General features: G+C 38.6%; 1 protein-coding gene across 11 annotated transcripts in view; it reads left to right on the top strand.

Moving 5' to 3' along the window:
- EMSY (EMSY transcriptional repressor, BRCA2 interacting) overlaps positions 1-22,442 on the top strand; it is an 87,108-nt gene extending 64,666 nt beyond the window's left edge. For 4 of the 11 annotated variants that reach the window (XM_042903868.1, XM_042903867.1, XM_042903869.1 and 1 more), the window contains 8 exons: positions 435-633; positions 6,807-6,971; positions 8,678-8,833; positions 9,882-9,923; positions 12,329-12,528; positions 14,415-14,978; positions 15,957-16,457; positions 20,383-22,442. In XM_042903868.1, coding sequence (XP_042759802.1) covers positions 435-633; positions 6,807-6,971; positions 8,678-8,833; positions 9,882-9,923; positions 12,329-12,528; positions 14,415-14,978; positions 15,957-16,457; positions 20,383-20,577 — 2,022 coding nt within the window. In that variant the 3' untranslated portion in view covers positions 20,578-22,442. The remainder of the gene's footprint in view (positions 1-434; positions 634-6,806; positions 6,972-8,677; positions 8,834-9,881; positions 9,924-12,328; positions 12,529-14,414; positions 14,979-15,956; positions 16,458-20,382) is intronic. The other 7 variants (XM_042903873.1, XM_042903871.1, XM_042903870.1 and 4 more) reach the window with 4 other exon arrangements.
- Positions 22,443-27,485: the final 5,043 nt, after the last annotated feature.

The raw sequence follows: 27,485 nt of genomic DNA, 5'->3' as shown, positions 1-27,485 counted from the left end.
TGTCTGTCTGCCTCTCACTCTTTCTCTCAAAAAAATAAAATAAATGTTCAGAAGGAAGAAATTCTGGACTGTTATTGTGCCATTGGGAATCTAGGCATCTGAAATCCATGGTGGGTGGCTGGCTGTCATTCTAGTGTATAGCCAACAGACTGTAAATGACTTCTGAAGTCATTATAGACAAGAAAAAACAGGGACAGAGCCTCTTGTCAGAATTATGGCTGTTGCATTCTGGCATGTACCATTTAAAATGTTGTATGTGGCTTGACTGTAATTTGTTCATAGATGGAATTAGTCTTTGATAAACAATGCTGTGCCCAAAGCATAATTAATGTACAGAATGCTGTTTCCCATGTCGGGAAAATATTAGTTCATGACTAGAAGTTTTAAATAGTGCTCTAAAATTTAAACTGGGTATATTTCTGCTTTTCTTCTAGGTTCTTATTAAACCCAAACCAGTGACATTTCAAGCCACAGTTGTTAGTGAACAAACAAGGCAGCTGGTCACAGAAACATTACAGCAAGCATCTAGGGTAGCAGAAGCTGGTAATTCATCTATTCAAGAGGGAAAGGAAGACCCACAGAGTTATACAGATAGTAGTTCCTCTTCTACAGAGTCCTCCCAAAGTTCCCAAGGTAAGATCCATTTTACTCCTGACTTATCGTAATTATTACCGACATAGTACCCTAGTTCCGAAATAGTTGCATATAGGGATTTCAAACAAACGTGTGCTTTGACTTGTGGAGTCTTTTGATTTACTTTCTTTTGTTTGATACGTAATCAGTGAGCTGAAGTTTTGTTTTTGGTAAGGCTTACTGTTATGTTCATGATGGCATGGCATGATGTTCATCCAAAGTTACCAAATAATTGGTAAACTTTAGATGATGATTTTGACAGGTAGGTATTATCAAACTGGCTAGTGCTGTGATTCTTTTTGTTTCCTTCTGGGTAAGAAGAAGTATGCAGGAAAGTAAATGTATCTTTTGAATGGTTATTGTTGAACCTTGAGAAAGAATCAGAGTGGCCAGAGGTGGGCCATGAGTGGGCTATAAATAGAGTGACCATACATTGCCGTTTGCATAGCACAAGTCCTCGTTTATATCTGTTCTAGCCTAATTATTAATAGCATGCCTTTCCACTCTCACAGGTTTCCTAATTTAGATGATACTGTATGGTTGTCCTAATTATAAGAAAGGAGCTATGAAGCCAGACTCCAGAGTAGGGAAGCTCTTTATCCTCAGTGCTATCTTAGTTATGTTGTTCATCTAGGAAGTCTCTTGAAATAAATTTTTAATCATAAGCTTTGAGACCTGCAAATCTCATACTCATGTCTATCAGTTACCTTAACTGCCCTTATTGTCAGGTGGTGGGTGTATTTATGCCTATGCTTGCTTGTATGCTCGGATGCATCTAATAAGCAAAGCTGTTTATCTTCCCCTGGTCATCGCTCTCTCACTCCATTCCCTCTCCTCACTTCCCCATTATTCTCTCAGGAGTGCTTTCTAGGTATCTTCATTTTTCTACTGCAGATTCTTCATATTATACACTTTTATTATTTTAATTCTTTAAAGGAGTCTTCCCAGATTAGTGGGAAATTCAGATTGCTTACATGGTTCATATTGCTGATTATTCCCTTAATCCATTACTTCAATTATTTGACAGTTACTTATTAGTCTATACTACATACTAAGCATTGTGCTAGACCCTGTAAACATTGAGTAAAATATAGTTCTTGTTAAAATCTAGAGTAGGGGATTAAAAAATACACGTGCATAACTTCAGTAGTAGTTTAATAAGTTTATTAGTAACAAACAAAAATGCCGAAGGCTAAAAATTCACATTCCAGTGAGAAAAGGATAAGAAAGCTTCACAAAAGAGATAGCATTTGAAATGGTCTTTGAAAACTCATCAATTAAAAATAAATAAAAACGTTGATTTTAACAAACTATATGGCACTCATTTTACAAAGTAGATAGTTTTCTTCAGCATGTTATCAATGATAGTAATATTTTCTGAATCAATTTACTGAGATTTAGTTTATCATTCTATACTGATTATAAATTAGTCTCTGTACTAGTCACCATGGAGTGATGCTTATTATCTATTTCATTCTATCTTTATTTCTTAATGATTTGATATTTACAGATTCCATTCTTACTTCAACACATCAGCTGCATTTCCCTCTTTTATTTTTAAGCCTCTGGTTCCTTGAATAATACTAGCCATTTTTTCCCTTGAGAAATATTTTTATAGAGAGCAGGTAAAATATTTAGCTCATGAGTTGGTGCTAAGAGGGGAACATGAACAGTAGATGTTTTTATATCCATAATCTAGGGTTCTCCTTTGAATTTGCTAGTCTTTATCTGAGGGAGCTATGAGCCAATCATTACTTCCCAAACATGCCATTTCATTAGGCAGTCTTCAGTTTTCATTCTAAGAATGGGACAAAAGTTTGGCTATTTTTGGAAGTAATTCCATCTAAGGTTTTCTGCTGTTCAGTCTGTTATTATACATGGTTTCATGTATTTTTATTTGTTCTGTATCATCACATATTTTTTCTTTTAAAAATATTCTGTAATATGGAAAAATTTCAGTTCAGAATAGGTATATCTAATATAGTTGACTATAAAGCCAGTTATTATAATCTACATTCCTCCCCCCTCCCCACCCCCCTGCTACTGTCTTTAGTGCATTCTCACAAAGACCAGGAGCTGGGAATATATATGCTATGATTTAAAGTGAAAGAAAAGGATAAAGATTTTGGTCAGTCTAAGATCATGCTGGTTTTCAAACTATACGAGGATCAAACCTAATGGAAATGTAAGCACTACATAGCAGTTCATTTTTCCTTTATATTGCTTTTGTGGTTTTTGCCCCTCCCCTGCTTTGGTAACTTTTTCTTTTAATGTAATATCAGACTTACAAAAATGTTGTAAGAAGAGTTAAAAAGAACTGTGATTTTTTTTTTTTTTTAAGATTTTTTTTTTAATGTTTATTTTTGAGAGAGAGAGCACGCAAGCAGGGGAGGGTCAGAAAGAGGACAGAGGATGCAAAATGGGCTCTGCACTGACACTAGGGAGCCTCATGTGGGGCTTGAACTCACGAACCGTGAGATCATGACCTGAGCCGAAGTCGGAGGCTCAACCGACTGAGCCACCCAGGCGCCCCAAGGTGCCCCAAGATTTTGTTTTAAAGTAATCTCTACACCTGACGTGGGGCTTGAACTCATGACCCCAAGATCGTGCCCCCCAGATTTTAAAAAAAGAAAGAAAAATTTAAAGATTATTTATATTTTGTTTATTTCCAGAAGGTTTTAAGGTGGATTGGGTAGAATACAAGATTATATGAAGTAAAATGAAAGAGAACAAGGAGAGAAAACCAAGAGTAGGGATTTAAGATGGATTTAAGGTATGAGGTAAATACGGAAATGCATCCTGTATACTATATAAAAGACATCACTTTAAAAAATGCATAAGACATCACTTTAAGGAGGTCACAAATTTGTTTCTAGGGTGATTTTTCCAGAAGCTTTATGATCTCAGTAGATTACGGTGAGGGTGGGGAATAAATCCAGGTTAGGCAAAACATACTTACTACAGAACTTTTCAGAGCCGTTATGTGCTAATATATATTGTGAAAAATGAAGAGTGGTGTATATAATGTAAAACACTCCCCAACTTTTTTGACCATAGAACCTTTTGCAGAACATCTTGAGGAACTAATGTTCTCTGAAACATTTTGAGTGATGCTGTCTAGGCAGTTACGTACTGTGAAGGCCTTGGGTTTTAGGACAGTACTTCAGAGGGAAGGTATATATTATATCATAGAAGGGACATAGACATCTTAGGTTTAGTTTAGAAGGGATGATTTAGATGCGTAAGGCATCTGGGAATCATTTTATATGAGGAATGGTCAGTGGAAACAGGACATTTCTCATGGAGAAGAGAAGATGAGGATTGGGTTGGGGACATGGGGGTTGTCAGTTTTCCTGAGAACTGTGACGTGGAAGAGGGAAAAGAATTGATCTTTGTGGATACGTGGACAGAAACTAGAACCACTGGGTAGACAGGAAGACCTGTTTTCCATTTCATATAAGAAAATTTTCTCATTGTCATAACTGCAGAAATGGAAGGAAACTATATTAGAAAGTAGTGAGTTCTCTGGTGTGGCAGTTTCTTTTTTTTAATGTTTTTATTTATTTTTGAGACAGAGAGAGACAGAGCATGAGCAGGGAAGGGGCAGAAAGAGAGGGAGACACAGAATCCGAAGCAGGCTCCAGGCTCTGAGCTGTCAGCACAGAGCCCAATGCGGGGCTCGAACTCACAGAGTGTGAGATCATGACCTGAGCTGAAGTCGGACGCTCAACAGACTGAGCCACCCAGGTGCCCCTGGTGTGGCAATTTCTTGATTGGTGGGGGATATGTGAAGATTTTAGTATAGGATTGGTGATAGCATTAAGTGAACTGTTAGATCCCTGCTAGCTGAGAGGTCTTACTATTCTATGAAAGTGTGTTATAGGCCTTTTATGGTAAAGTCACAGGAGGCATTCTTCCACAGAGATGCCTGATCTGCCTCTGCATATAACAGTACAGTGTGTATTTCTGGTACCTAACAGGCAGTAGATGTCCAGGAAATATTTGTTAAATGACCCATGGGGAAAGACATGTGAGGGTTAGCGGGCCACCATCCTCATAATCGAATGGTACTGTGAGATCAGGCTCTTGGTGTCTCGGTTATTGCACCCTGACCTCAGCATCAGACTCAATAGGCAGTAGATTTATCTAGTCTAAGAAGAAGCCAAGAGTAGAGAGGAAAATCACTCAAGGAATGGTTTTCACATCTAGGTTCACACACTCATTCTTTGTCTCAGCTGTTGAAGTTGCCGCAGTGATACTGTGTGATGATTGGCTCTTCTCTGGGTGTGGGCAGAAAGAGTGAACCATCTCCCCAGTCCCTCCCCACAGGATAATGTTATGTGCGTTGATGTCTCTGACAGGTGCTCCCATGTGGAAATTTGTTTTCCTTTCTCAGTCTATTTCTACCTTATCTCTCTACAGATGCAATCCTTGCTTTCTCTTGGATTTTCAGTGAATGTTACAGTATTGGGTTGCAGTCATTCCGTGCCTGTAGGTTCTCTCACCTAGCCAAGGAATACTTACATTGCCATGAGAATTTCTTAAATTTGAGAACGTAGGTTTTATAAAAAGAATGATTCCCTAATAAAATTAGTTCTTTTAGGTGTAAGTTCTATTGTCTACTTAGAATGAGTAAAGAAAAATTGTTATGTGCATCACATGACATTTGGCATTATAGGATAGTGTCCTTCAGTCTTCTAGAATTTGGGGGGAGGGTATACCTCCCTGGTGTGGCATATATTCTACTCAGTGTTTGAGGGGCAGAGAATACAGTTTGTTAATGGTAATTAAAAATTCCAGTGCTATTGTATATTGATTTGTTTTCTTTGGGAAGGCTTTTTTCTTTTTAAGAGTCATTTTGCCTTCCCCAATCTGTTTGGACAACTTTGTGGTTTTCAAAAATATAAGGTTCAAAGAAGGTTGAACTTCTGTTGAATTTATTCTCGTTTATATGAATTTTTTTCATTCTTCTATGATGCTTTCACTGACTAATCCAATTCAAAGCAGTCTTTTTCTTTCTATATATTTGTCTTGTTTGCCCTAGTCATTTGATTTTTCCCAAGAATACAAAGCTATATGTATGTTTGTTTTAGGTCTCCTCCATTGTAATCTAAACTTGGCGGTGGGGATTGTGCCTCTATATCCTCCATAATTTTTGTCCTGTATGGTGTCCTGGACAAAGGAGTTTAGGAGCTTAATAATAGTCTAGTCCAACCTGATTATTCTGCAGATGGAAAACTCAATAATTTGTTGCTTCGTTTGATGCACATTTAGTATTTACTTGCCTACCTTTAGCATAAATATAATAAGCCTTGAATTAGGGCCTTAATTTATTTTCAAACTAACACAACATCTCAGAATCGAGAACTTTTAGGACACAGCAACAATAACATTTCTGTTGTCCTTCATAGTTTATGAAGCTCTTTTACATATATTATTTCATTATATCCTCAGAAGTCCTGTGAGGTAGATAGGTAATTTTATCATTGCCAACTTAGAAATAATGACACTAAAACCCAAGGACTCAACTTGCGAATAATAGATAGAGCTGGGGCTGTAACCTAAGACTTTGAACTCTGATGTTATACGTGTGCTATTATATCATCCTGATTCTAGATCATCTATCCATTCTTGTTATTGGCGGACAGGATTTCTTTTCTGTAGTTCAGCCATCCAAAAATAAGTAATGTTGACTGGATGCTCAGGTTGTAATACAAAACACATTTTCAGATGCATTGGGGAAAATAAAGACTCCTACAGCATTTTGTTCTTACTATACACAAACATACATCTACTTAGACAAATGCACACCTATTTATTATAGCAGTTATCACATTGAATTGTAATTTGTCTTTTTACATGTCTGTCTCCCCAACCAGATTGTGTGCTTCTTGAGCATCCCCTGAGTACTCTGTAAGCTCCTTTATATCCTCAATGCCAAATATAGACTCCTGCATATAGGTGCCCAGTTTGTTGAATCAGTGAATGAATGGATGAGTAAGTGAATACAGACATGAAAGATATGCCCTGTGGGGGCTTACAGTCTTCTTGGGGAGATAAAGCATGAAGTTTACAATAAATACAAAGATTTAAAAAAAAAAAAAAAAACAAATTGTTTTTTTTAAGAGAAACTTTGTTTATAGGGTTTTTTTTTTTTAACTAATATAAAACAGATTCCCAGCCTGTAGTTCATGTAATTGCTTCCCGGCGTCAGGATTGGTCAGAACATGAGATTGCAATGGAGACTAGCCCCACCATAATTTATCAGGATGTATCCAGTGAATCACAATCAGCTACTTCAACAATCAAAGCTCTATTAGAACTCCAACAGACAACAGGTATGAATTCACATGCTCAATTGAATGAAGCATGTTTTCTCTAGAGATGGGTTGTGCTAAAATACTACCACTGTTATATTTTCTTTGTTATTATTTGAGCACATTTCCCCCCTCTGGACTGGTCTATAATCATTGCTGCAGTCTGTTTACTTGTCAGTTCAATAAGATGTGCACAGGAGTACTAAAGGATAGACTAGTTAGGGAGGAAAAAAAATGGCAGAGCCCTTTCTTTTCTGTCTCCTGCTTGAAATGGGCAATCCTGTTGCCTCTTTCACCAGAAGGGAGTAGTTTCTATCATTTCTAAGCACAAGGATAGATGTGGCATAGATGTCAGTTCCATTTGAGAAGAGTAGGAGGCAGATTGAAGGGCCCCTGCCATCCTCCTTGATATTGGTGGGGCAATTTTGTGGTCATAAAACACCATTGATGGCCCTTGCTAGCATTCTAATTGGTTTTATCTTTATATTTTCATTGTATCATTTAACCACTTGAGCTTCCATGCAAAGCTGCCCTCATTTAACAAGATCCCACTAGTATTTCTAGTTACTAAATATCTTCAATAAACTAGGCAAAACCCATGTTAGTTATTACTGACTTTTCTATTACAATCAGTCAAAGATTGTTAGAGTATTTAAGGGACCTTAGCAATGATCTCATCCAAGCCTTTCATTTTATGCATAAGTAAACTGAGATCCAGAGAAGTTACCCAATTGGTTAGTGGCAGAGTTAGACTCCATGTCTTTTGATTCCTAATTCAGTGTCCTCTCTACTTGTGGGGTGACTGTGGTATTATTTTGGTTTGGTTTTGCTTTCTTTGTTTAAATGATTATCTTGATTTTGTCACTTTATATGCTTCGTGGGAATAATCTGAATGATCACTCAGTGGACTTAATTACTGGTAACTAACTATTTGTTGTAACATCCACCTTACACTAGCCAAAGAATATGAGCACTTAGTATCTTTGGTTAATCTTTCTATTGGTGTTACTTTTGGCCTTAGGCCTTTCCTTAGTTTCTTGTTTTTGACATACTCAGCCATTTCCATTAATGTCTCACAGAGGGTGAAAACCGAGTAAGTAGATTTTATAGAAAAAATGACAAGATAGAAAGTAAATTTATCCATGGAACCCATTCTTGATCCCAGACCACTCCATAAAACATTTTTGTAGGAACAGAGAGGTCATTTTTTCCTAACACTGAAGATTTTTGTTCTTTAACAGTCATTGAATACTTGGTAACATTTCTTTGGGGATTATCTTAAATTTTTAATAGATCAAATTAAACTAGTCATTGTATTGTCTGTTCTGGGTAGGTATGATCTAGAGCAAATCATGCTGTATACTGCCTATTCACCCTTTGTTTTCAGGTTGGTAAACTCCAGAATACCAGGAACTACCTTGAAGAAGGGTAAAGGAAATGTTCTAAAAGGAGTGTGTACAAGGGAAACCGATTTTTTAGCCTAGTCATAATGGGGGATTTTAGTCTGATTGCATATGTCCTTCTTGCTAGGCTGCTGGTAATGGTTGCATAAGTTGTGCCCATACAACCATATAGAGCAGTCTGCTTTTTTCATTTCAATTCACTGTCTCCTTAGTCACCGCCAGTCGTGGCACCCCAGAGGTCTGGCTCGTTATTCCCATGGACAACTCTGGTTTTGATACTTGTTTGTAACAAAAGTTAACTTTTCCCCTGCCTTTTCTATGCAGTAAAGGAAAAATTGGAATCGAAACCAAGACAACCCACTATTGACTTGAGTCAGATGGCAGTGCCTATTCAGATGACCCAGGAAAAGAGACATTCTCCTGAGAGTCCATCCATTGCTGTGGTAGAGTCAGAACTAGTTGCTGAATACATCACTACTGGTAGGTGTCCTCTTAAAAAGTAGTATTAAGGTAGGAGAGCTACCTTTCTGGATTTGATGGGATGGTTGTTTGGGGGAGAATATAGTTTTTATATTTCTAGATCTTTTTCCAGTTTGCTCTGAAAGCAAATTTTCATTGTCCTTGGGACTTAACCCTGTCTTTAATGACTAGGGAAGAAAACCAATCAGTTGTTACAAACTGGCAGCTAATAAAAAATTGCAAGTTGGCCATAAATAACGTCTGTGAATACAGGGTGACAGTTGTAGAGAGAGGATAAAATCCCTTTTACAGAAGAATAAATATTTTGATGCATCTAAATTTTTTAGTTTTGGTGGAGGGGAGAGGGGAGGGGAGATGGGTCAAGGGAGAAAGGAGGTATAAAATCCAATACCTTTTTTGATGTAAAGAAAAAAAATGTGGGAAACTTTAAGTCCCTGTAAATACTTAGGAGTCCTGGTGGAAGGCAAATTAGGCATTTGTTTCAAATGTGGTCTGGCAGCAAAACACTAATGAGAGTTTTGGATGGCATAGATAGAAAAGTGGAACAGGAAGGATAATAGATCCTTTCTCTCGTGTTCTGGCGAGACCACACCTGGAATACTGCCTTCTGTTTTGGACACTTCGTTACCTTGAGATTTGAAATAGTTCAGAGAATAGTAATGCGAATAATTAGGGGTTAGGAGAAATGACTTACAAGGCAATATATAAAGAATGCCTGTCTTGAGTTTTCTTAAGCAGTAATTAAAAGAGAACATAAAGTTACAGATACTTAAAGGATGTAAATACCAAAGCAGAAGAGGGACTGTATGGTATCATTTTTGGAGATATTTTTAAGACTAACGGGTTAAAATTGCCAAAAGGGAAAATCCAGTTAAAGACTGTGGAAAGCCATCTAGCATCTTTCTTCAGAGATATTTAGCAAAAAGCTAAATAAAGCAGAGGGCAGTATGTTGGGGAAATCAGTATTAACTTCTGGGGATAGACTAGATTATCAGTTGGTAAATAGAAGAAAAGACCTATGATTTCTTCCCTTACTTATCCTTTTCAGAACGCACTGATGAGGGGACAGAGGTTGCTTTTCCCCTTCTAGGTAAGTGGTGTGCATCCATTTGTAGCATAACTGAAGGTAAAATATTGTTGTTTTGGGGGGAACCAGTTAAATGGATGCGCTCTACTCTGATCTGGTAGAGGAAAGGTAAGCTCCGCTCAGTGAAAAGGAGACTTTCCTTTTGCAGGAGAGTGGGATCCTTTCTCAGAAGTGAGCAGTTTGACATTGGAAAAAATAAAAGTTGTTTACAGAAATAAATGACTGTTTTATCCTGTTCTTATGGCCCAGTTAAGGTCAATTCAGCTGTTTTCTGAATGTTCACTCTGTGACCTCCTTCCATGATCTTCTCCCCATCATATCCTCAGCCACATTAAGCATTTTCTTTGACTTCGAACCCAGCTCCCTAGCCCTGACCTCTTGTATTATCCGGGAGTGGGTATTAGTCTTCTCTGACGTTTCTGCATGCTGGGGAATTACTGTGAAGAGATTTGTAGTATCTTGAGTGAGGATTATTTTTAAATGATTTTAGTTGATCATCTGTTAAATCCATTTCATTTCTTAATAAGATTCTAATGTCATAATTATGAAGATGGGTATGGACAGCAGAAATGTTCCATATAATCTGATAATTTCATGAGAAATTATCTTTATTTATTATTGTTTCAAGTGTCATTCATTTCTGATGATGCTTCCATCAGTAAAAAACTTTATGAATTTGCTTGTTCAATTTTAATATTATGTGATTTGTTTTTCTCCTACTCAGTCACATGATAAATGATTTCAGCAGTAGTTGTTTTAATGTCAACACTGACACCCTTTTTTTCCGTTTGGTTGAGCACATACGGAAGATTTGGTTAACTCATATAATTTAAAATGTACATATAAAGCATACTGTGAAACGCAGTAAGATACTGCATCACATTTTTACCGGTGATGCTGCCTGGAATCTCTTATATCACATGTAGGCGTGTGTATAAGCAACAGTAGAAAAACTGTGTTTGAGAATATAGATAGAATGAGTTAAAAAATAAATAAAGCTTATTTATATTTCACTGGGTAGTTTTAGTTCTGTACTCATAAGACCTAAGTAGCACTTTGACATTGATTTCTGTAGTGATCATCTTACCCTTGGACATTCCACTATGATTTTTCTAAACCTGGAACCACTTGAATATGGAGCTACTTGAAATTGCAGATCAAGATATATGAGCACTGGAATCATGGGTTATTGAGAAGATTTTTATATTCTCAAAAACCTTAGCTAATTTTACAGATTTATTGTACTCTGTTCTTGTTTCAGAAAGTTTGTTTCCCAGTAACCATAAGCATTTCTAAAGCTCTGTAGACTAAGAGGTGGTGAATGTTTTACTGTTTAAAAAGTTGAAGTTGAGGCTGGTAAAAGATGATGGATTGGCACCAATGTCGATGTATCATTTTACATCTATCTATCAATATAAACATAAGTATATAGTTTACCCCACTTGCCCTATGTACCAGAGAAGGACCTTTGTACCTTTGTAAGAGAATAAGAAATGGGGTTGTTTTCCTTACTGAATTCTCACCCATTTATGTCACATGAGCTAAATTGCAGAAGATGAAAGAAGAGCGATTTTTCTGTTCTTTTGTTAACTTTATATTGTGATAGTTAACATTTAATACTTAATAATTTAATTAAATTTATATTTTAATACTTAACATTTTCAGCTTGTTACTTCATTTGATCCTCTTCTAGGTAGAAAAAATTTATTATCCCATTAAACAAACAAAAGCAAAACCTCTGAGTTTTAGAGGTTAATGGAATTTTGTTTTGTTTTTTTAGAGGTTCATAGAATTTGAGTGACCTCTTCAAGTTCGCATAGCTGTTTGGTGGCAGAGTGGGACAGAATCCAGGTGTGACTCTTGGTCCGGTTCTTTCTGCAGTATCATTTTGACCTCTCATATCTTTAGGAACTGTAAGGCTGCAAGACAGTGTCTACTTCATGTAAAAGAACGAATGTTTCTGGGTTTTGTATTGCATTTGGAACTGGGACCAAGAAATTAAAATACCATCTTAGTAACTTAAGTATTATCTTAGTATCCTTAAAGATACTAGTCTGGGATTTGATTCCAGAAATTCATCATTGTTTTTGTTACCTTAATGGGGTGAAGGTTCTTGGAGAAAGTAAGTGCGGTTCACAGGAGGATGTAACTTTAAGGGGTTTGTTCCTCCTTTGTGATGACAGTTTTCAAAGTGCTTCCACATTTCTCATCTCATCCTTATAATAGCTCTGTTATTCCCATTTTACAGATGAGAACACAGAGTCTCAGAGAAGATAAGTGACTTTCTCAGAGTCACACAGCTCATAGATGGGCAGACTCTGGTCTTCTGCCTCCTAGTTCACAGTACCACACTTTCTCTCTGTGACGCAATCTCACAGACATTTGTTTAAAATGACTACTGGTTACAGATGCTGTGGTGATTTCTGGAGAAATATCATCACCTCCTCTATTTTCAGTCAGCCATCGCTCCCAGCCCCAACAGCCCTCCCAGCCCCAGCGGACCCTGCTCCAGCATGTGGCTCAGTCACAGACCGCAACACAGACTTCGGTGGTGGTGAAGTCCATCCCGGCATCTTCCCCTGGAGCGATCACCCACATTATGCAGCAGGTTGTATCTCTTCTTTCTCTCCCTACCTTCTATAACTGCTCCTTTTTGAAATAAGGTTTAGTTTCATCTATTGTAAGAAAGGAAATAACTGAATTGAAGAAGAGTATTTGTGTCGTTCTTTCATCTGTGAGGACTGAGGAGAGGGAATGAATTGAGAGTCTCAACACTGGAAAGTAATTAAGAAACAATATTCTTGGATCTTCTGCAAACTTGGAACATTTCAAAAGGGTGGCACTTTCTAGATGAATCTGTGACTTCAAAAGTGGCCACTGTTTCTATATATTTATTGTTACAGAAGAATTTATCATGTAGGTGAGATTTTTGTAAATGAAATAGAAGTTGGCTTCTTTAGCTGTTTGTTGCTTGGGTTTTTGCTTTTATGATGAATTCTCATGGGGAAACATTACAAATAAGTAGGTATAAATATCTGACTTTTATTATATGTGACCAATAAAATAGGAGGAAGAGACCCAATGGGAAGGGGAAAGAGTTAATATAAAACAGAAAGTCTGGTACCAAGGGTAATGGGGATAAGCTAATTTTATGTCAGCTACTGTGCTTTGAGCTTTAAATACATTCATTTGTTTAAATCTCACTGTGATCCAGTAAGGTGGGTATATTATCCCTCTTACAAATGAGGAAACTCTGTTCACAGAAGTTAAGTAAAAATAAGTAACTTACTCTGGGTGGCAGAGCTAGGATTTAAACCCAAAGCATCCTGCCTCTATACAAAGTGATTATCATAGATACCAGATTTAAGCGTGACGTATCATTAGTTGTCACATAAATCACCATCAGTTTGACTGGTAGCAGTTGATCCTAATTGTAAGCACATTAACCTGAAAGGCAATAAAGAAATTGTTGAATTAAAAACCTGTATGTGCAAGGTCGTTCTGAGATAAGGGAGGGTTTCAGTGGAACCTCAAAAAGTTTTAAAGTTTAGAATGAAGGAATAACGTGACGAGGAAGTGGGAAGGATGAGGTTGGGGTGGATTTTGTGTCATTGAGGGAAGCCAGGTGGCCAGAGGTTTAAGTGGGTACCAGATCTCAGCCTGGAGTCTAGCCCTCACCTGGCCAGTCCTGACATTGACCTTTTTCAAGGCACCCAGAGAGGTCAAACAGACTGGCCCTCACCATGTCGCTCAAGATCAATACCTCCTCCCCTCGCTGTTAAAACTGACACGGGAGAGTCTCCTTTTCCGCTGACAGGAGTGCTCTTGTTCCTCCCTGGTCTCCTTCCCTCCTGGCAGCCGAGCCTCTGGGAAACTGTTGCCTGCTGGGCCCGGAATATGACCAAAGGGGCGAGGAGGACTAGTACAGAGGGTGGTTCACACGGGTTTGGTGAAGCCCGATGAACCGTTTTCACTCTGACCGGAGAGGCCCTCTGTGGGGACCCGGACGGGCATGTCCCTCAGACAGCGACTCTGACTTACTGGACAGCATGGCCAAAGTGGGCTTCTCTGAACTTTGACTTTTCTCTGGACACCTCATACCTGGGTGGCTGTGTTCTTTCTTTGGGTGGCTCAGTATCGCTGATGACCAGGCTAGACAGCTGTGTCCTGAGTGAGGGAGCCTGTTCTTTTTCTGTGTTGGGCTGTGCTTGCAGGGTAACCTTATTCCTCTTACCTATAAATTCTGGGTCCACTTTTCTTATAGAAAAGAGTAGACCAGTTGTTGCAGTACTTAATTTCTAAGAGTTGAAATTACAAGATTCTCAATTTAAAGCCCCCTTTAGATTTAGAAAACTTGAGGTCTCATGGTCTTTTTAAGCTCTTTCTTCTGAAAATTTTTGAATGAATCTCATAACCAAGTCTTTTCCAGTTTGAGGAAAATGTAGCAATGTAGGTGCCTTTACTTTATTCTTACTTTGTGCCTTTTTTACTCAGGCATTAAGCAGTCACACTGCTTTTACCAAACACAGCGAGGAACTTGGAACTGAGGAGGGCGAGGTTGAAGAGATGGACACTTTAGACCCTCAGACAGGTCTGTTTTACCGATCTGCCCTGACTCAGTCACAGTCAGCTAAGCAGCAGAAACTTAGCCAGCCCCAGCTGGAACAGACTCAGCTGCAAGTGAAAACTCTGCAGTGCTTCCAGACTAAACAGAAGCAGACCATCCACCTGCAGGCAGACCAGCTCCAGCACAAACTCCCGCAAATGCCCCAGCTTTCCATCAGGCATCAGAAACTCACCCCTCTCCAGCAAGAACAAGCACAGCCCAAGCCAGATGTACAGCACACACAGCATCCCATGGTGGCCAAAGACAGGCAGCTTCCTACCTTAATGGCACAGCCCCCGCAAACTGTAGTACAGGTGCTTGCAGTGAAAACCACGCAGCAGCTCCCTAAACTGCAGCAGGCTCCGAACCAACCAAAAATCTACGTGCAACCCCAAACCCCCCAGAGCCAAATGCCGCTCCCAGCCTCATCAGAGAAACAGCCGGCAAGCCAGGTAACGGAATATTGGTAGCATGCAAAGTTAAGCTTCTCTGTTGATGGAAAAAATGAGAACGTTACGATCCTATCGTGATTAACAGTGCTTTCTCCTGGCAAGAGGAAACTCAAAAGCCTCATTTATGCTGGTATTACTTTACCCCATCAGAAGGTTGACATTAGGGAAGAAATGCACGCATTAATATAGGAAGGACAAATAAAGCGTAGCACTCAGAACTTGATTTTCTAGGCAGTTTTTAAATGAAATCACTTCAGCATTGATCAGCAGCACGTAGAAGCGAGATCCCTAAATTATTTGTATTTTTTAGGTACAAAATTTTTTTTCCTATGCTCGTAAACTCTTTTATCTGTGGTAGTAATGCTAAGTAAACTACACAGTCTTTTAAGGAGCTTCATTGAACATCTTCCTTTGCAGTTTACATCATCACTCTCTAGTTAATAAATTTATCTTCTAGATTTATCTTCTAGATTGCAGAGGAATTATCTGTATATTCGAAAGAAAAATTATATTAGGGAAAACCAGTGGCTTTAGAGTAATGTATATATGTGTGTATATATTATAAATACATGTATAGAGAATATATTTGTAAGATGTCTTTGAAGCAAAAAAAGTCGAAAAACCCTGCTTTTTATTTTTAAAAGCTGAAGATGATACAAATAATTTGAGAATGGGTTGAAGGTATACTGTATGGGGATATAAATCCCAAAGGGAAGCAAGGCTGCTGCGACTTTTTTTTCCTTTATGTTATGAACCTTGGCTGGCTTGACAGAGGTTCTTTCAACCCCTTCTCTTTCCCTAGGTTTCTTAAAAATAACCAGATACTTTCCCATCCAGCCCTTGTATTAAAACACCAAGCTTCAAAACGTCCTCCTAGTATACCGCACAAATGTTTCTTTTGCCATATTATCTGGGGTGTTTGATAGGTTTTCTCAAAGAGATGTAGCTGTAACACACACAACCCCAATTTGTTTTCAGGTGGAGCAGCCAATTATAACCCAAGGATCCTCTGTTACAAAGATAACTTTTGAGGGGCGCCAGCCTCCCACAGTTACAAAGATAACTGGTGGCAGTTCTGTGCCTAAGCTGACATCACCAGTTACAAGCATATCTCCCATTCAGGCTTCTGAGAAGACAGCTGTGTCAGACATTTTGAAAATGTCTTTGATGGAAGCTCAGATTGATACAAATGTAGAGCATATGGTAGTGGATCCCCCAAAGAAGGCTCTTGCCACTAGTATGCTCACTGGTGAAGCAGGATCATTACCCTCCACCCACGTGGTGGTGGCAGGGATGGCGAATTCCACTCCCCAGCAACAGAAATGTAGAGAGTCCTGTTCAAGTCCATCTGCTGTTGGCCCTCCCTTAACGACAAGGAAAATCGATGCACCAGGAGTGCCTACAACAGGCCAGTTCATGCGTATTCAGAATGTAGGCCAAAAGAAAGCTGAAGAGAGCCCAGCAGAAATTATCATCCAGGTAAGAATTGGAAGGAACATGAGAAACATTGGGCATCTTGGGGGTTGTGGGTTTGGCATGTTTGGGAATGTCACAGGAAGAGTTAAGCCAAGGTGGCAAAAGACAAAGTGATTATTTTTGAGATGGCATTTGACAAATTTGGTTTAATACCTATTACAAATATAAAAATTTATATTTTCTGGTAGAGAATCCTAGAAAATCGGTGGATGTTATCACGGCACACCTTAGAGACAATCAAGAGCCCTAAGCCCATATGTCAGCTTGGTTATTATAGATTCAAAACATACTTGCCAGTGTTAACTCAGTAAAGTCAGCCCAGAAAATCAGCAACTTGATGGGGTCAAACTTTGGGCTCCCCGGTCTTTGCTCAAAAACTCCTGAGATATAACTGGATTGTATTTTATCTCAAGTTAATTTTAGGGATCCTTTTCTTTGAAAAACACACTTCTTTATCTTGATACAGATTTATGGTTTTCGGGACAATAAAACTTTAATTAACTGCAGTATCTGGAGAAACATGTTGTAAGAAAATGTTTCTGTATGATTTAATTTTATATTTAAGTTGGGATTAGCCATAAAGTTTTGCTTTTTTATTTCAATCATTGTTACTGAGAAATCTTGTTATGGTTACTGTCCTGCCTTGGTAAGTGAATGTAATGAATTATGCATTGGCAATAGGTCTTCCTATGCCTCACATTCCCTTCATTCTAAAACTCATCTGTCATCATGCATAATAGATCAAGACTGAAGAATTATTGAGTCCAGACTAGCCCTTAGAAGTTGTGTTTTACTTCCTTTTCTCTTTGTTAGGGTATCGGGTTGTTTTCTTGCCATAAATTCACTGTTGTGTGACTTGGAAGTTTCTGTGGCAAACTTTCCCTTTGCCGTGATGCCAGGCTATGAGAGAATGCAAACCGACCAATATTCATCCAAATATGATATAAATATAGGGGGGAAATGCTTAAAGGCAAAAAGAACTGGCCGTTGAATTATTAAATGATTTGTTCCTCCTGTAAAAACCGTTGTTAGCGAATTAAGTAATTCTTTTTTTTTGTTTGTTTGTTTATTTATTTATTTTGAGGGGGTGGGGAGGGGCAGAAAGAAAGGGAGAGACAGAATCCCAAGCAGGCTCTATGCTGTCAGCGTGGAGCCTGACTCGGGGCTGCATCTCAAGAACCATGAGATCATGACCTGGGCTGAAATCAAGAGTCAGACACTTCGCTCGCTGAGCCACCCAGGCACACCTTAAGGAATTCTTGACAAAGGATTTGTTGGGTTTTTTTCCCCTGAAGAAGTTAGAGTGTGGTGGAAAAGGAAGGAGTTCCTAGCTTCCCCACTCACTGTTTAACTTTGGGCAGGGCTGCTTAACCCTGCTGTGCCTCAGTTTCCTCATCAGTAAAACGGAAATAAGGAATGCCTATTCTACATCACTGATGGAAGGATTACACCAAAGTGAGATGAAGCGCCTAGCACAGTACCTGGCTCTTAGTGATTGCCCCATACATGGTAGTTATTTATTACTATTTCTGCTAAAATTTTCTGTGGCTCCTGAGGGTTTAAATTAGAATACTCACTAAGTCGGAAATTATTTGGGATTGCTTATTTGGAAATGATTTTCTGCACTTTATGAACACGGCTAAAAATATACTTCATGTATCAAGGATGGTACCTAATGAGTAGGCTCTCTGCAGAATATGCCAACTAACTTTTAGCATATACCATGTGCTAGGTAGCTTTGTCAGAGAGAAGGGGACAGTGGTATAGTGGTTAAGAATCAAGCTTTTGGAGTCAAAAATACCTGGATTTGAATCTCACCTTTGCTCCCCCTTACCAGCATTGTGGTTTGGAGTCAACCTCTGTATTTCAATTTCATTGCCTATGAAATGGAAACAATATCAATTACCTCACAAGGTTGTTTTGAGGATCAAGTGGGAAAATGTATATAATGCAGCTTGTTAAGTGTCTGCTATAGAGGAATACTCCGTAAAGATAGCTCCTGTTACTATAATCATCATTAATATATTGTTAGACTATTTTCAGATCTTACTAATTATACTTAGCTTTGACCTGAAGTATTGATTTTACTGTTTCGGTAAAATAGTACGGGGATGAATGAAAAGTCTGCAGAAGTGCTTTGATCCCTTGAAAAATGTTTTATAAAAATTCAACATGTTTAATAATAAGTGCTTTGAGTGAAAAGCATTGTTCTTTGTAGACATGTAATCTGTATTTCATTCATTTGTTCATTCAGTCATTCATTCATGCCACATGTATTATTTAACCTCTGTGTTCTAGGCACTGTGCTAGGTGCAGAGACTAGAGGAATAAATAAGATGAATGTATCTTCTGTTCTGAAGGAGTCTGAATGTGTGGAATTAATAGAATTTTAGAATCTTGAGGATCTTTAGAGTGTATCTTCTCTATCTCCTTTTACACGAGGTTAAACTAAAACTCAGTGAGGTGAAGTGACTTATTCAGAGGTCCACAGCAAGTCTGAACCAAAGCTGAACTAAAATCCAGGTTTCCTGACCCCCCTGGGACTTGAACACAAGGGTCAGCTATATGGGACAGAGTGAGGAAAAACAAATAACACAAAACTCCACTATCCTAGATTCAGTGCCTTGACATCTTGCAATATTTTCTTGACAATGTTAAAATTAAATTTACATCCCCCCTCAAAAGAAGATTGTTTTGGTCAGGTATATTTTTCAAATGATGATATTCAATTTTGCTCTGGGACTTTTAATGTTAAAGATAGGTTATTCATTTGGCAAATGTTTATTGAGCATCTAATGCATGACAGCCCTGTTCAGAGCTCTGGGCATCTAACAATGTAAAAAGATAATCAAGATATGTGCTCTGATACACATTCTCATGGAGTTTACGTTCTAAAAGCGAGAAGAAAGATTAACAAACACAGTAAATGCAATGAAGAAAAATTAACAATGTAATAGAGGGGGGGTGGGACCTACCCAGTGATCTGGTTGCATGGTCATAGAAGGAAGGCTTCTCAAAGCCTTTTACCCTAAGCATTGGAGCTAAGATGCAGATGAGAAGATGGAACCAGCCATGGAGAGACTTGGAAGAAAAGTACTCCAGGAAGAGGGGAAGAGCTAGTGGGAAGGCCCAGGGTACAAGTGAGTTTGGCATATGCCTGGAGCCACGATCAGAAGTTTGATATTATATAGCAAGTACGACAGGAAACGATTGTAGAACTTTAAGCAGGGGTATGATATAAACAGGTAGACCTTTTAAAAAGGTAATAAAGTTGAGAAAGAAGAACCTAACAAGGCAATATGGCCATAATATGTGTTTGTCTACTGGTGTTTTTATTGTTTAAAAGACAGTATTGTCCTCTCTCATTTTCAAGAAAGTATTACTATGTGACCCAGATAAATAACTTCCTTTTGAACTAGTAGAGGGTTACCGAAGGTTTTAAAATTTTTTGTGGTGTCAGCAAATTAATTCTTCATCTTGCAGATAATGAGTGAAATCTGACTACATTTACATTTAAAATTTGCTTAATGGTCGAGTGAAAATGTCCTTTAATGTCTGTCTCTTGAATTAGGCACAGACTTCAGCCTCCTTTACTAGAAGTGGTGCCATCAAGAAGTGGAAAGATCACTTTAAATTGTACAAAACTTGGATTTGAATCCTGGCACTTTAACCTTGACCAACTGTGTGACCTCAATTAAGTCACTTACCCTCTTAGTTTCCTCATTTGTAAATGGGAATACTATTTTCCTTATAGTGTTCTTGAAGGAATTTAGTAGAATATTGTATGTGAGAGCACCCAGCACAGTGCCTGATGTGAAGTAGTTGTCCAGTAAATGTCAGTTTCCTCTTATCCTTCCTTAGTGATGTTGGGGACATCCTTCTGGTTCTTTTTCTTACCGTAAAGCCTCTCTCCTGTCTTCTCTTCCAGGCCATTCCCCAGTATGCTATTCCTTGTCACTCTAGTTCCAACGTGGTTGTAGAGCCCAGTGGGCTTCTTGAGCTCAACAACTTCACTAGCCAGCAGTTGGATGACGATGAGACGGCAATGGAGCAAGACATAGACAGTAGCACAGAAGATGGAACCGAGCCCAGCCCCTCTCAGAGTTCTGCTGAACGGTCCTAAGTGTTTTGGACACAGGAGTGCACTTTAAAACCTACTTGGTTACCAAGTGTCCAGGGAAGCCCTTGATTTTTGATGTCTAAAGAGAGCACTTTGCCCATGCTTAGGCTGTGGACCCCAAAATAGCAGTGTTTCAACGAAACTCCTGCAGGAGCAGCGTTTTAAAACAAGATAAAACTCACAGGGGAATGTACTTTTAAAAAAAAAAAGGAAAGCAAAAAAAAAAAAAAAGGAAAGATGCACATCTACAGTGACGTGTAAGACCTGATATTTCTCTGTTGGACCACGGCTGATGGAAAAGTTTGTCGTGCAGTGGAAAGAGACTTTTCCTGTGAATGTTCCTCAACTGGTTTCTACTGAGCAAAACACCATCAGAAAAGGAGAATGTGAATAGTTCATATTTTGAAACGGTGTGTCAGGAACAGGTTTTTTAAAAAATCTTGTATGTTTTTGCAAATCCCTGGAAGTGTTGAATTGATTAACATTTTACATTTGCTCAGTTTATAGTTTATAAAATAACTAGAAAAATACTGGCATTAAAGAATCCTTGTTTAGATGGTGGAAATCAGATCCCTAACCAGTGGGAAAGTGCTTTTTGGATGGCTTGTACATTCTCACCAATTGTATGCTAATTTATTGTGTCGTTGTTCCTTTGTGCTCAAGGCAGCACACTTGCCTTCTATTTATTTAAATGTAAACATTTCAAAGCAGGCCGTATTCTTTCTGACAGATTTCCTGTAAACCAGGATTGCCTGCCCTTTCCACCTCCCACTCTGCCCAGCACCTTTAAGAAAACTTAAAGAGAAATTAAGAGAAAATGTTTAATTGTGAAGGAGAGGAAAAGAAACATTTTCTGGCCCAAAGGAAGCTTTTGTTCAGTTATGTTCAGGAGAAATTATTCATACGATGCTATCTTAACACTGAAATTGCACATCCATGTTGGACTGAGACTTTGAAAATAACTTTTACATAGTTTCGTTTAACCCCCCCTTGAAATGTATAAAAATTCATTTACAGTTTTAAATGTAATGTTTTTAAGCATTCTGCCTTTTAGGACACAGTTTGTTTAAGCAATATGTTTGGGTCTTGTGATCACTGTCTGTCACAAGTAGAGCAAGGGGTAAGAGGGTGGGGAGGGTAACAGTTTTGACAAGTTGTGGCAAAGGAAGCAATTCTTTTTGTTTTTAAAAAAATGTAAATAGAGAAGTTTTTAACGGTTTTATATAGATTTCACTATAAATAAGCATTTTAAGACTGACAAATGTTGAACTGTACATACATATATCAGCATAACTGCCCAATTTTTTGGTGCTGAAGTACTGTAAGTAGAATTCATCAACAGACTCCTAATTTTTGCATCTATATCTAGGAAAAAAAACTGTGATACTGTAGTTAATAAATTCCCACTAGAGTGACACTGAAGATTTAAACACAAGCATTCATAAGATGCACTGATCTCTGGTAGTTGTCATTATTTCTCCTAAGCGGTAACGACTTACCCATAGATGGAGCTGTTGGATTTTATTTTCTTGTACAAATTCATGTTTAAAAGACTTGTGATTGTTTCTAGTTAAGTAATTTTTTTAACCTCTCCAGTCATAGGCTTCTTTGAAAATATGATTACACTATGAACTCTCACCAAAAAGATACACATGCCAACATACCTGTTAGATTTTGCATACAATTTTAGGGGTTCATGGGCCCCTAAGCCTATCCATGTATTCAAGGTTAAGCCCTCTGTTATGGTCAGTCCATTACTTACAGATGTAAGTTTTTATAAAATAAAATATCTTTTAAATATTCATGGATCAGGTAACAGGAGCAAACTTGAATAAAGTTATTATGTTCTACTTCTACATATTCTGGCAGCATAGCATACCTGTGTCCCTTTGAGAATTTAGCCTTAATATGTTTCAGCAACTGGCATAGCAGATAAAACGTCCACAGTCTATACTTAAAAAAAAACAAACAAACAAAAAAAACAAAACCCACAAATTATCAAGTGAGGGATTTAACTTTTTTTTCTTTAAAAGGGATTAGTTTAAAGGAGAGCATGAATTCTTCTGTTTATTCAGCAAATATTAATTAAGCATCTACTGTGTGTCAGGTGCTGTTCTAAGCACCAGGGATCCCATAGTAAATAAACAGAAAATCCTACCCTTATGGAGTTTACAAACAGAGCTTCTTGCTGATGGAATGGGTGCAAGGGCCAAAGGCAGGAGGAAACACGAGCCACTCTTGGGTTTCTTGATTAAGTGGATGCGTGGTGATGCCATATTTGGATCTCCAGGTATCCTTTTCCTGAAAGTCTCAGCATTCTATCTATTGGTATTACCTATGTTTAAGCCCACAAATTAAATGTAATTTTAAGTCAATCCTTGTGAAGGATATCAGAGATTATGCTGCAAATGCTACAAAATTATTAGGATCCTAACAACTATTACAGGCAGTGATAAGAAAAATCCATTTGGTTTAAAGCAAACTTTGATAGATGCTTTGTATTGCAGATGCAGTTTGTGGTGAACTTAGAGAACTTAAAAACCCACTTTACTGAAGTCAATTCACACGCCATACAATTCACCCATTTAAAGTGTACAGTTCGGTGGTTTTCACTGTAGTTGGGCAGCCATCACTACAGCCAAGTTTAGAACATTTGCATAACCCTGAAGAACCCTGTACTCTTAGCTATTACCCCGGAAATCCGCCCCACCGCCTTAGCCCTAGGCAACCACTAAACTCCATTCTTTATGGATTCATTCTGTCTTTATGGATTCATTCGCCTCTTCTGGACATTTCATATAAATAGAATCCTATAATATGTGGTCTTCTGTTACTGGCTTCTTTCACTTAGCATAGTATTTTCAAGGTTGTAACATGTTTCAGTCCTTCATTCCTTTTTATGGCTCAGTAATATTTCATTGCATGGAGAGGCTACATTTTATTTATCCATTCATTAGTTGATAGACGTTTGGGTTGTTCCTACTTTTTGACTATTATGAATAGTACCCCTGTGAGCGTTTGTGTATGGTTTTTACATCTGTTTTCAGTTCTCTTTGATATGTATCTAGGAGTGTAATTGCTGGGGCATACAGTCACTATGTTTAATGATTTGAGAAACTACCAAACTCTTTTCTACAGGGATTGCAATTTTACAGCAATATAGGAGAGTCCCAATTTCTCTACATCCTCCTCAATGCTTGCTATTATTTGTTTTTTGTTTTTTTTAATTATAAACTACCTAGTGGTACCTCCTTGTGGTTCTGATTTACATTTCACTGATGGCTGATGGCAATCTTTTCATGTGCTCATTGGCCACTCATAGATCTTTGGAGAAATGTCCTTTGCCCATTTTTAAATGGAATTCTTTTCTATTTTATTATTTAAATTGAAAACTTTTCAAATATAGGAAAGAATATCACTCTTGAGAGAAAAGTAACCTGTTCTCTGGTAATTAATTCATCACCCTTAAAATCTTAATCAGGTTTTACTTCTTCATCTCTAATGTAACGAAGTGCTTAACTCTTAAAACTGCATAGAATTTTATCATGTTCTTTTAAATAACATTTCTTTCTGAGGCTCTCTCAATGGCCTGCTAGAATAGGAGACATAGTACAAGGAAGTAGTGGCTAAGTGGTCTGGATTTGGGACCCAGGCTCCTCTGTTAATGGATCGTATGAACTTTACCATTCCCCATGATACAAAGTGAGTGTTTCTGACCCCCATGGGATCATTGTGAAGACTGGATGAAATAGTGCCTGTAAAAATGCCAGGCACAGAGTTAGGGGCTCTATTTTTTTAAGTCTAGTATTTATATCATTCCCTCTACATACATAGGCAACTGAGGGCTCAGAGACAAATGAAGCATCCAAACTCACAGATTAACTGCTAATGGGTATCATGCTCATCCGCAAGTTGCTATTTTCCATACAGGAGTATGTTTTTGCCACCAAACACAGGATTGGCCTTTGGAAAGATGGGGGAGCTTGGCATTGGCCTATAACCTGATCTCTGCCAATCTTAGGTGCCTTCACACAGGTGCTCACACACAGGATTATTTTTTGAGTTCAATTATGTGTCACAAATCCCAGATAACAGGAAGTAGAGTGACAAAGCACCATATAAGCAAGGCCTTTCCAAGAAAAGAGTGCGAAAACAGTCTGCTGACTCTGCTTACAGGTTTATAAGCCTTTAAGTGAGGCTTGATGACCTACCTATATATTGAAAAAAGGATTGAAATGCCATAGGATCAGATTTGTGCTTGTGTGAAGTCTTGCTCTGCTTTCTTCCCTCCTCTTTGCTCACATGTACACACTGTAATGGAACATGGTGCTTACTTTTAAAAAACAAGAAAAATAAGCCTAGGTTTGAATCCTGACAAGCCATGTGAATTGGGCAAGCTCTAAGAGGCTTTGGATAGCACAAGACAGATGATTTATAATGCTATGTTATCTAATTCCTACCTTTTTAAAAAGAGTTTTTTTAAGGTTATTTATTTTGAGAGGTAGAGAGCGAGTGCCAGCAGGAGAGGGTCAGAGAGAGAGAATCCCAAGCAGGCTCCACATTGTCAGCACAGAGCCCAGTGTGGGGCTCAAACTCATGAACCAAGAGATCATGCCCTGAGTTGAAACCGAGACTCCAATGCTTAACCAACTGAACCACCCAGGTGCCCCTATCTAATTCCCACTTTTTTTTTTTTAATTTTTTTTTTTAACGTTTATTTATTTTTGAGACAGAGAGAGACAGAACATGAATGGGGGAGGGGCAGAGAGAGAGGGAGACACAGAATCCGAAGCAGGCTCCAGGCTCTGAGCTGTCAGCACAGAGCCCGACGCGGGGCTCGAACTCATGGACCGTGAGATCATGACCTGAGCCGAAGTCAGACGCTTAACCGACCAAGCCACCCAGGCGCCCCTCTAATTCCCACTTTTAAAAAAACTAATAGATAAGCAAATTCCTCCCCCCCACCCCTCCCCGCCTCCCCCAGCCCCGCCATGGGTTTTTCTGGTGTCCTTTTTCTTTTCCTTCCAACAAATAGTTACTGGGTACTTTCTACGTGCAGACACTGGGGATATAACTGTCAGCCAGGGAAAGAAGCCCCTATGCTCATGGAGCTTCAGCCTAGTAAGAGATATATTAATCAAAGATTACAACTAAATGTATTCATTGCTAAGTGCTATGATGGAGAAATAAGTAGTGCCATGATCGTACATACATAGGGAGGTTTTGCTCAGGAATTTTTTGCTCGGATAGGAAGAGAATGTAACTAGGCAAAAAGGACGGGGGACAGCTGTCCAGGCAGAAGGGCAGCAGGTATGAAAGCCCTGTGATAGGGAGGGACTTGGTAAGATGGATTTGAGTAGGCCAGTGTGGCAGCAACACAGCCAGAGGAGGCAGCAAGCACGGTGGGAGCAGAAAGTAGAGACTGAACTAGATGTGGATCTTCCACCTTGTGATCAATGTTTGAGGTTTTATTCTTAAATATATATTTTTTCGGTTTTTTTTTCAAACGTTTTAATTCATTTTTGAGAGACAGAGCATGAGCAGGGGAGGGGCAGAGAGAGAGGGAGACAGAATCCGAAGCAGGCTCCAGGCTCTGAGCTGTCAGCACAGAGCCCGACATGGGGCTCCAACTCCGAACTGTGAGATCATGACCTGGGCCGAAGTCGGATGCTTAACCTACTGACCACCCAGACGCGCCTGAGGTTTTATTCTTAGAACAATGAGAAGTCATTGAAAAGTTTTAAGCCACTGGACCTGAATGTACATGAATTAATACATTTCCAAAATATTGGAGGTATGTTGGCCTATTAGAACAGAAAAATGTGTTTAACATTTCCTTTTTTGATGCCAATCTCCTCTCCTTATGTCCTTTTCCCAAACATCTTCACTGGTTCCCTAATACTGCGGTATGAATCGCATTCAAGGGTCTTAGCCGAAGCTTCAACCTACATTTCTAGATTTATAACCCATTTCACTGCCCTGACCTACTGCATGTCTCCCCCACCACGCACACAGTTTATGCTCTGCATTTAGAAAGCTCATTCATTCCTCAAAGCCCAGTTTGAAAACCACCTCCTTCATCAGGACTGCTCAGATCTGTTCAAGAGAAACTCATCCCACCTCACTGCTGCATTCCTCTAGCATTTGGGTACAAACACATGTTTACTTAACATTAATTATCTACTGTGAATTCTTTGTAGTTTCTCACAATGCGCCTCTCAAGAGAGAGTATCCTTGAAATGCAGTATTCTGAGGAGTCCTAAATTCTTTCAGCCTAAAGTAAGAGGTGCTGAGATTTCTGTTTTTTTCTCTTATGCCCTTGAACATCAAGGCTTAGTAGTCAAATTTGCCAGAGTTTAGTGAGGTTGTCGATAATCTTGGTAAGATTCACTCTCATATTCAAGACAGTAGCATCCTATTTGGTTCTCCACAGAATCAACTGCTATCTCCTTGCATGGTAGAGTTCACCAGGGTCTATAATTTATGCTCTTGCTTTGACCTCCACTATATGTGGATTAATTAATTAAGTCATTGGATAAATATTAAGCAGCTATTTTGACCCAGGCACTGTTCTAGCTACGAGGGATATAGCAGTGAACAAAATAATGGAAAAATAAAACAACCTGTGATATGAACCATACGTTCTAAGTGGACAATAACTACAAATTAAAAATAAATGGTATCTTAGTGATAATTAAGACTAAAAAACAGTGGGGAAGGAGAATATGAAGTTCTAGTTCTCAGTGAGAAGGTGAATTAGAAAAAAAAACTGCAGGAAGTGAGGGGGTCAGCCAGACTGATGTCTACAGAAAGTGTTCAAAGTGGAAGGGACAGCAAGTACAAAGGCCCTGAGATCTGTGCCTGGCATATTCAAAGAACAGTGAAGAGAATAGTGAGATAGGGTCAGAGTG

This window comes from Panthera leo, chromosome D1 (assembly GCF_018350215.1).
Source record: "Panthera leo isolate Ple1 chromosome D1, P.leo_Ple1_pat1.1, whole genome shotgun sequence".
In the NCBI taxonomy this organism is placed as follows: domain Eukaryota; kingdom Metazoa; phylum Chordata; class Mammalia; order Carnivora; family Felidae; genus Panthera; species Panthera leo.
Note: the sequence above shows the minus strand (reverse complement) of the source record. Positions and strands in the feature narration are given on the sequence as shown.